The sequence below is a fragment of the Electrophorus electricus genome, chromosome 8 (genome assembly GCF_013358815.1).
Source record: "Electrophorus electricus isolate fEleEle1 chromosome 8, fEleEle1.pri, whole genome shotgun sequence".
NCBI classification, from domain to species: domain Eukaryota; kingdom Metazoa; phylum Chordata; class Actinopteri; order Gymnotiformes; family Gymnotidae; genus Electrophorus; species Electrophorus electricus.
The window spans coordinates 17,127,912-17,138,348 of NC_049542.1; the positions used below are offsets into that span (position 1 = coordinate 17,127,912).

At 44.5% G+C, this 10,437-nt stretch overlaps 1 protein-coding gene across 2 annotated transcripts; it reads left to right on the plus strand.

The window, feature by feature from the left end:
* Positions 1–1,839: 1,839 nt before the first annotated feature.
* LOC113586993 (eukaryotic translation initiation factor 3 subunit H-B-like) lies at positions 1,840–7,886 on the plus strand. Of its 2 annotated transcripts, XM_027025458.2 has the most exons (4): positions 1,840–2,120; positions 2,319–2,436; positions 4,888–5,017; positions 7,409–7,886. In XM_027025458.2, exons 2-4 carry the CDS (start codon positions 2,344–2,346, stop codon positions 7,504–7,506), a joined length of 321 nt encoding a protein of 106 aa, XP_026881259.2. In that variant the 5' UTR covers positions 1,840–2,120; positions 2,319–2,343; the 3' UTR covers positions 7,507–7,886. The 2 variants fall into 2 exon arrangements, with proteins under 2 accessions (XP_026881259.2, XP_026881258.2); XM_027025457.2 differs by having other exon boundaries at positions 1,840–2,436.
* The last annotated feature ends 2,551 nt before the right edge of the window (positions 7,887–10,437 follow it).

Below are 10,437 nucleotides of genomic sequence, written 5' to 3' on the forward strand. Positions count from 1 at the left end.
GTGTATGTGTGTGTGTGTGTGTGTGTGTGTGTGTGTGTGTGTGTGTGTTATCCAGATAGTGTGGGAGAGTGGAGTTCTCCAAGCTCATTGGAGGCTGAATAATGAGGTGCATGGTAAAAGATGGAGGTCATATTGGGATCCCTGCCCTCATTCATCAGAGCTGGCGCGCCACGACAGAAAGCCTCTTCAGAAACATTAAAACCTCCTTCCAGGGCCACACACACACAAACACACTCTCTCTCCCCATCCCCCCTCTTCTGCTTACTTTGTTGCCAGACCTGCAGAGCCAGCAAAACTCTATAATTTGCCTGGTAGGGATAGTTAAAGTGAAAAAGTTTTTTTTCTTCTTTCCAGCATCCAGTTTACATCTACCTTTCACCATGTGTCTCGTTCTACTTCCTAAAGCATAGTTACATCTAAGCCAAACCGAGCTTTGGTCTGACTTTGTGTTTTAGATCATCAACTATGTAGAACTTTACTGGGTGTCCCTGCCTGGCTCCAACTGTAGAGAGAATGGCTCAAAACTGAGATTTGTGTGTTTGTAACAAGGTGAATTCATGGTTGGTATGAGAGAAAACTAGGATTTTCTGTCTTTAGTCTTCTCATCATGTTTTGTTTCAGCAATGCCTTTAATTCCTTTAGTTATTTTATTTGCCCTCAGTTCTTCTCTTTGGGCAGCAGGTAAAATGATAGCTGTGAGCGTCTAGTGTGAATAGCTACCATTGGAGCGTCTGTCTTCAGCAATGAGAACCCAATTTATTGACCATGTAGAAAGTAACTGTTGCTAACAGGAGGTGTGTGTGTGTGTGTGTGTGTGTGTGTGTGTGTGTGTGTGTGTGTGTGTGTGTGTGTGTGTGTGTGCGTGCGTGCGTGCACATGTATGTAAGAGTATCTGTGCATGTGGCTGTGTGTGTGAACATGTGAATGAGTCTCTTAAATTTTGTCCTTACCTCTAGTTTGCGTCTCATCTGTCTTCCCAGCGGACTTTGGGGATTTTCCAGGAAGATTAATGGAATGTGCTATTGTGGCTAATTGGTTGCTAATGTAGATTAATGCTGTGGTGGAAATAAAAAGACCAGGCTCGGGGTTTAAGGGGAACTTGTAAAACGCTGGGGAAGAAAATCCCCTATTACCATCTCAGTCGCTGATTTTGCCTGTCGAACATCAGATATAACAGCACTGGAGCAAGATTTGCATATTGCTTGAAATATGGAGCTTTTCTTGTGATGTATTCTGGATATGATTAATCATTTATTTGTTTCCTAATGAAATCTCACCTAGTGGTGAATTCTTGGAGTCAGGCAGCTTTATAAGGCATTTGCAGGGATTCGTACCCTCTGGATAAATGAGATTGGCTTTGATGCTATGAAAAAATCCCATAATGAATGACTTAAATATGTGTTGGAGTCTTGTGCCATATATGCCTTTGTTGTTGCTTTGAATGTAAAAGGCCTTCAAAAAGCCATATTCATGGCATTGGATTCATCAGTGGTTTTAATCACATGACGTTTTTTAAAAGGATGAACCTAAAACTTTTATTTTCATTTGAAAGCTTGGATAGAAAATGGGAAGGCTAATGAAGTTAAGGTAGAGGAGAGCAGAAGCGTTTCTTCATGTTGTTTGGAGAACTCCCAGCCCAGCCCTGCCCCAACCCAGCTCTGCCCCAGTAGAGCCCTGCCACAATTCTGCCCTGCCACATCCCCTCCAAAGCCCAGCTCTGCCACAGACCCACCACAGCCCAGCTCCGCCACAGCCAAGATCTGCCACAGCCCTGCCACAGCCCAGCCTTACAACAGCCCCGCCACAGCCCAGCCCAGCCCCACCACAGCCCAGCCCCACTACAGTCCAGCCCCACCACAGCCCAGCTCCGCTACAGCCCAGCCTCGCTACAGCCCTGCCACAGCTTAGCCAGAGCCCCACCCCACCACAGCCCAGGCTTGCCAAAGCCCTGCCCACAGCCAAGCCCCGCCACCCTACAGCCCCGTCCCACCCTGCCACAGCCCCACCATGTCAAATACCACTTCCACTCAGAGAGAGAGATGACAGGAAAAGCCTCACACATGTTCAGGGATATGTTGCTTCCTTCTTTTGTCCTGTAGCAACAAAGTTGCATTTCTCAGGTGAGTCGAATATGGAGGCAAAGTAGTGGTGATATTTAAATTATGAGGAAGACTGTTGTTTGTGACACTGCATGAATACGAGAATAATGTGTCTTCTGTGTGTGTGTGAAGACACATTCATGTATGGTCTGTCTGTCCGTGTGTGTATGCGTGTGGGATGGGGAGGGGTGTTTTGTGTGTGTATGTGAATGTTCCTAGCACTCACCTGGAGAAAAGTCTGCAGATGCTAATGGACCGTGTAGACGACATGTCCCAGGAAATTGTCAAGTATAACGACTACAGCCGCAGATTGAGAAAGCAGCAGCAGAAGCACCAGGTATGGACTAAAGCCCTGCCCACCCTCTCAGTTACCCTGCCCACTCACCTTCCCTGCAAGGTTTTTAGCATCTAGCTGTTCCATTCCTCAAACAAAGTTTTTAATGTAAAGTGTTCAGTTGTTTAAAGACCTTTTAGTTTATTTTTATTTTTATTTTTAACTAACATGCATTAAAAAAACAAACTAAGTGCTTCTATGTTTATGGGGGATTATTATAAAAATGGATGGAAATACTTTTAAAGGCTAGCCAATTAAGATCCTTGAAAGACACCCGGACTCACCCACACACACACACACACACACACACACACACACACACACACACATTATTTGTGTGTGTGTGTGTTTTTCCCCACATCATTTACCCAGCACATGCTGAATATTTATCAGGTTGTGTTCCATTTGACCCAGGCTTACTGTGAGACACTAATGGAGTGTGTATAGCCCTTATACTTACTCCTCTGCGTTTTTGACCTCTTGTGCTCTCACACTGTAACATGGCTACCTGAGTCCACCTGCACTCCCTATCACTTAACTCTACTCCCTGCTGCCTCTGCCCAACTGGAAATCAGGAGTTTCTAAACCCAATCACTGGGTTGCAGTGAAGGCCTCTTTATCTCATCCCTCCCATGCTGTGCTGGGGAGCCCCACCATACCCCTGTTGTTCCGCCTGCTGGTCTTTTCTTTCTTCTCCCATCGCTCGTGGCCCGGTCCAGGTGGACATGCTGCCATTCAACTGCAGCCTGTCCCGCCTCCACCTTGCAACTCCAACATTCCAGAGAAAAATTAACCTGGAAAGGTGCTCTTTGTAAGGAGTTTGCCACAATGGATCGACTGAAAATCAATAATAGTTCACCTAGGTGCTCTTTCAGTTGCCGGAGTGAGGTGTGGGCTTGCTGTCTAGAGAGATTTGAACACCTCTGCATGACTGGCCTGGTTCCAGGGACCCACACACTTTATCTCAGCACTAATTCAGTTAGCACGCCGCCACGCAGGGCTTGTGGCGTGCAACATCAGCTTGCCGCATTGGCTGCGCACCTGATAAGAAGTGACACTTTTTCCTCCCAAGCACTTTGATGTCAGCCAGCACCGCACAGGTGAGTTCTTGAGCATGTACATCATTTCATTAGGGACCAGTGGTGTGTCTGCTCCAGCCCTGTGCGTGGCCATGTCAGGCGACTGGCTGCACAACAAAAACCCAAACTGCCTCTATGAAATGACTGGAGGTGGAGGGAGATGGATGGAGCTGCTGTGTGTCTCAGCCTTTATTGGAGTGCTGCAATGAAGGTGGAGCAGTCTCCTTGCTGGGCTCAGTGCCCAGAGCTCTGTTATTGATTGATCCGAATGTACAAGTGTCTTCCCAAAGCCCTGTGATATGTGGGTGGTATACAGTGTGATGTGCTGAATTTACTATATGGTGTAAGAGCTTGTAAATTGATCTGTGCATTTGTTTGATCTAAAATGTTACATCTCATACTGCTAGAGAGAAGTTATTTGGCCTCAGTTAAGACTGTGACAGTAGATCAGTTTAGTGTAATACATTTAAAAAATGTATTCATTTCATTTCTGTTCTCATTCACTGAACACTGTTTACTTTCACCAGAAGGGACATAGCTTCAGTCAGGCTTTTTATTCAGTTTGTCAGTGTGCACAAATGGGAACCATGGCTTCCCCAGTCATTGCTTTAATGTCACTAGAAAAGCTCCTCATGATAGAAACCCAAGGAGAGGCACACACTGGGATTCTGAAGCATGCGAATTAAGCATGTGCATTTTGTGTGAAAATAGAATGTGTGTTCTGTGTAAATTAAGCATGTGGGTTCTGTGTGATTTAGGCATGTGCATTATATGTAAATTAGGCATGTGCATTCTGTGTGAATTAAGCATGTGCATTCTGTGTGAATTAAGCATGTGCAGTCTATGTTAATTAAGCATGTGGATTCTGAAGTCTGCGCATATGTACAGACTTTGTTGACTGAGCTGAGTTATACCACTGCAGTACTGGTTACTATGGGTTTCTGTGCTCAGACAGCAACAGCTGCATCTCAGGAATGTGTCTTCTCAGCTCTGGGGCATCTTCAGAGAGTCTTGGAGGTGGTGGAAGGACAAGTGTCATGGGTTCATTTTGCTCCCTGCTATGAAAACCATGTATTTGCTTTTTCCCAGACACATGGCCCTCCCTCTCACCTCCCTCCTGCTGGCTTTTGTTCCCTTTGTCATCCTCTCTTTCTTTCAAATGGAGTGTCTCTTGCACTCCTGTATGTCCTCCATCAGTCAGGGTGTGAAAGGTCCATCCTAAAGGGTCAGTCTCTGTGCAAGACAATAGAATCCGCCCTAGGCCACCCAGCAGGTTAACGTCACAAACTGAAGATATTGAGTTCACATCAACTGTTCATGTTCTTCCTCCCCTCCACCCACCCTCCCTGTGTGTACCTCGCTCCCTCTCTTGCAGTACATCCAGAGGCGGCAGCAGGAGAATGCACAGAGGCAGAGTCGCGGGGAGGCGCTGCTTCCTGAAGACCATAACAAGCTGTTTAAGCCACCAGTGCCCCCGCTACACATGGACACCCTGCTCATATCTGGTGAGTTCCTGCCTCGCCTGCTAACCTTGACCTGTTCCTCACTGAGTGCTACTACTAACAGAATACTGGATTAGCTCTCCAAATCAGATGGAACTCTGATCGAGGCACTAAGTTATGATAAAGACCAGTATAAAATGTCCTTCATCAGTCATGCAGCTTCAACTGGTGTGACATTCCTGTGGAGCATACGAGGAGGGTTCTGTGGTAGGGCAATGAGTTGGAAAAAGGTGTAGTGAGAGCTTCTCTTATTCTGTTAAAGATGCTGGAAGTGGCCGCTCTGTCAAGTGAGCAGGATGTGTTGAACAGGCTGCGCGCACTCAGCCATGGTAATGATTCCTTTCCTTATTTAGTCGGCGTAATCTGGCTTTGTAAAGATCTGGCGTGATTCCCTCTCCCCCTGCTGAGGGCTTAGTGTGGGAGAGACTAGGAGCTGTTTACAGTGGACATGAAGGAGACCTGGGACAGGACAGACACATTTAGAAGGATTGTTCTTACACTGATCCCAGATCAGGTTTACCAGATCAGTGTTTTCTTTCTAGCTATGCTGATATTGCTGTGGCCTCGAAACATAACCATAAAAGACAATCTAACACTAACAGCCAGTAACTCCTGCCTTGGAAAATAGGCTTGATCTAGTTGATCTATTGATCTGTTGATGCTGGTAATGCAAGTTTCTGCCATTTGCTCCCCGGCACTTTCACTGGCATTGTGTTTTTAATGAGTACGTGTGAGACATGGCTGTAGTTAATAGCAGCTCAGGTCATGGTGGGTCTCGAGCATTGTTTACAATCCTGTAAGAAAGTCTTCATAGCCCCTGTCTGAGTGTCAACCTGGTGGTGACAATGAGGATTAATTACACACACTTGCACATATGTGCTCTCACACTCAATCTATCAGAATCAGCCATCACCGTTTCTCAGGGCTGGCACCACAAAAGCATTAGCATTCACTGCAAAATCCGCCCCAAATAAAGTGGAAACTCTCACTCCTGCTTTCATTCTCACACTCTGTGTTCTCTTGTTCTCACCCTCTCACTCTTTTTTTTTTTCTCATTGTGACTCACTGTGCTACTGTCTCACGGTCTCTGTCCTATTTGCATTCTCACTGACTGTCTCAGTCGTACTCTCTTACACATTGTAACAGTGTTAAATTTGGCTAATTACTTTATATTACCTGTATTTTGAAAATATAGTTAATAAAATGTTCAATTACATAAAAAACACCCCCCACATGTTTCCCCTAGCTCTGTTCCACTTACTTTTATATGTTCTTCACTGTGAAGTGGCGAAGCCAGAGGCAGACTCATGTTTGCAGGACTATGAATTATTAAGCTCCGTGATTTACTGGAAGTTCCATTTGCGGTGCAGTGCACGAGCCTGCAGGGCTTTATGTGTGAGGCTGCTTATTGAGTTGGAAGTAATTAGAGTTGGAGCTGGTTTGCCTATGTCGTGCGAGGTACTTCGTGCTAGCGCAGATCTGTTCTCAGAGTCGCACACTGAATGCCTGCTGTTGGCTACCATACCATCCATATTCATCTAGCAGCTCATGGTGAGACGCTTATCTGGAATTCACTTGTGCTTGTCTTAAGCACATGTGACAAACATTCTCATCTGATTTTACTCTGAAATTTTTGATAAATACTGTATACAAATAGATGTATAATCATTCAAGTATATTAATTCAAATCTAAATTCTGTTGGCCTCTACTGACTAGTACAGGAAAGGCAGTTGTGCACTGATAATACACAACACAGCAGTGGTGGATGCAAAGGCTACAAGTCTTAGACTCTGTGTTATCAGAGAGCTTCTCCCCTGTGCCTTTAGGAGCTGAGACACGTATGCTCAAGCGCTAACCTGAAGTTAGCTGTAACATACAGGCCAGGGTCAGGAAGAGCAGAACGCTTGTGAGCATGCTGGTCCAGGGTCAGCCCAACCCTTCCAAGTGGTTTGTATACTCTGTGTGTGTGTGTGTGTGTGTGTGTGTGTGTGTGTGTGTGTGCTTTTGTATGTGCTTGTGTGCAGAGCAGTGGTGGTGTTGAGGATAATGAAGTGTTTGTGGTAGTTGCAAAGGGCTGCACTTGATTTTCAGTCTCTTATGGGCTTTTCCAAGGCCACTCGGACCCTGCCTGGGCCGAGCCGTCTCTCTTCCAGCCCTGCCAAGCAGAAAGCCAATCACTTAGGAGAGCTACAGTCACCCCTCACACCATAATGGAGGACATTATGATCCAACTACTCTGCCAGACAGCCCTGTCATAACTCCTGCCTCTTCTCTCTTCTTTCTTCTCCCTTTTCACTTTTTCCTCCCCTCTGTTTCTCTTCTCTCTTTCTCTCTCTCCTGTTACATATTCCCTCCTTGAAATTAATTAATTTCTCTTTCTTCTTGCTTTTCAGGGCAGATCAACATGTACTGCCAGACGTTGAAGGAGTTTACCTCTCAGAATCTGGGCAAGATCTTTATGGCTGAGGCTCTCCAGAGTCATGGCAGCTAGAGGATAGGAGGCAGGCCTTTCCCACTCTGACGCCTCCTGGAGTAGGTGAAGAGTAATTCACTCCCCCAGCCTGTTAATGCCTCAGCAGAGGAGTTTTGTAGCTGCACTGAATTTTTTAAAAATTCCTTTAATTACATGTACATAATATGAAAATTATATGAGTATTTGTACATATTCATGTACATAGAAGCATATTGTTATAGGCTAATAAAAATGTTGAAAGGTATACCTGTACACACACAAAAAATGTATTTATACATAGAATATGTGGCAGTAAAAATTATATAGTTGGACCAAGATCTGGTTAAAATATACTGGTATAAATCTCTCGAGGTTTTATAAAAGAAATGTTGGAAATATGATAATTAAAGGAATCCTGCCTACCCTTCAGTGCTGCGCTGTGTGGTCTTGTGGATTTGCTTGTGGGAGAAAGGGCCGTGAGGTCTAGATGGATGTATGATCTTTCATCACTTCAGTAAACTGGAGTGTGAGGAGGGAAGTGGGATGAGGAAACGGCTAATTCCTAACCAGAAGCTTTTTTTTTTTTAAATCTCACTTTCTTAACTTGCCATACCTGACAAATTTCGCTCTGCTGTTCCTTGGGAGCTCGTGGCCCAAGTGCCCCCATCTCCGGCGCTCGTGTTTTTCTTCTTTTCTCTTTGGCGTTAACTTTCATCCCATTTCATTAACGAGAGCAGATTTCCGACCCCACTGCCGTTTCCCCGGTTGCCTGGAGAGAAAGTGCGTTCAACATTCGCCCATCTGTGACGCTCGCTTGTAGCCCCTTTTGGCCTGTGCTTGTACGGGCGAAAAACACGCTTGAAATGGATGCATAAAATGGAAAATGCTGCGACTGATTTACAAAGTGCGCTCAGCCGAATCGAAGACGATGCCTTTGTAATTACAGTATACTGCTGTAAAAACTGCCCCCTCTGGTCCTTTCAATCCCCGGCATTTAGCAGTGGCAATTAATTTCATTCTACCACTCCCAGAATAAAACCTGAATTCACGCAGCGGTTTATGGCCCACTCCCGCACAGTCCACCCCCGAGCCGCGCGCTCTCATTACTAGTCCGACCAGAATGCATTTTTAATTTATTTACTGTAGGGAATTAAAGTTGAGGAGTTTTATTGTAATAGTTTTATATGCTCTGATCATTCCTGTAGACAATTACGGAACGCTGCCCTCGTAATTGCGGAGGTGTATTTCGGATACCGCTTCGCGAACTGCGCCTTTCACATCGAGCTCAGCGGCTCATTAAATTCTCTACTAAAATGGTGGGAAAAAAAGTTTCAACGTTGGTGAGGTTTTATTGTCTTTTGTCTCTCCTCAGGTTAATTTTGCTAATCACAGTGCGGACCACGTAACCCTGCAATTAAACGTTAGAACTTATCATGATGGGAAGCACGTTTTACAAAATGCGAGGCTTTTATGTTATCGCTTCTGAAGATGGAGTGAAAAAAGGAAGACATCTAGTCACGTCAACAGTTGTGTTCATTTCGGGCAACCTCGGTGCCTAAACCAACGTTTTAGGGATCTCTTGACCTTTAATTTCCTTTGCTTTTATTTTTTTCCCCCATTCTATCTTTTTATGTTTATTTCTTTTGAAATGTAAGGATGTTCATTTTCAAAGGAACAAACAATTATCATTTTTGAAAAGCTGTTTAAAAGCCCCATCTCACATTTAAATAACTGAAATCATGAACTTCAGTTGCCTTTTCTACCACATTCAATTGTCCAGTACTTAGTACTAAATATAGCTTGAATTACACTTGAAGTAGCTCATGTTGATTCTTTTACTGTTACCTTTCATGGCAATCCATACAAGCTTACTGTTGCCATGGTGCACCATGAGCATGGATGCTCAGAGTGGGCTAACTCTGGAGAAAGGAGTTGAGACCAGGACTTGAGATCTGTCTTTCAGAGTATCACCTGAGCTAGGTCTGTGGGTAATATACTTCAGGCTATAATCAGTCATAAAGGATTTGCAGTAAGTAATAAACATGACATAACTCCCAAATAAGAACATTAAGTCAGTTTCATTTTAAATATATACAGCAGTACAATCCAAAACACCCCAAACTGTCACTAATTACTTAGCCATGACAGGTTATACTGTGACAGGTTATATTAATGTGCCTTTGCTTCTTGAGATTGCTATCATTTTAGATAATACAAGAAAAAAAAAAAAAAAAAAGACATGCAAGCAGATGTTTGTATGTTTATGAGATCACACAAGCCCATTCATTTTTTATTAGTTTGGCATGGCAGCTGGACCAGGTGGGGATAAACCTTTCAACTCTTCCTTGACATTTCTGTACAGAAATGGCTCAGGGATGAGTTGGTGTCTGTGCACTTGTTCATTTAAACCTTCATTACAGCATAGCTCTCACACCTGATAATCTGATTTGCTGTTTGTGTCGACAAGTGTGGTGGAATGAATTTCTCCAGAAGCCTCATTGATCTGAGTGTGTGCATGAGCGAAACTCTTGGTACATCGATTGGAGAGGTGCTGAGATCAGGACGCCATCATTAGGCTCTGCTTTGAACACAGCCACGGTGTCTGTTTCAGAGAGACACCATCTGCATGCTCTTGTTTCTTATTCAGTTATTGATGAAATCCCCATTCTTGCCACCTCTAGGATAGTGTTGTACTTTTATGAAACTACACAGAACAGTTTCTCGCCTCTGAAGAGAAAGTAGGGATCACCACCAAATCCATTTTGCCCTGTTCCATCTCCTACCAAATCACGTCTCGTCTTGATGACCTCACCATTCTCATGTTTCCTTGTCTCTTTCACATAAGCTGTATGACGTGATCAATGTGTGTGTAGAAAGGGTGATGTGGTTGCTTGTAATCCTCTGTTCTCAGCTTCAGTCCAGGGGCACTTGAAAGGGCCTCGGTCTGCCATGGGTGGAAGGCAGGCCTCA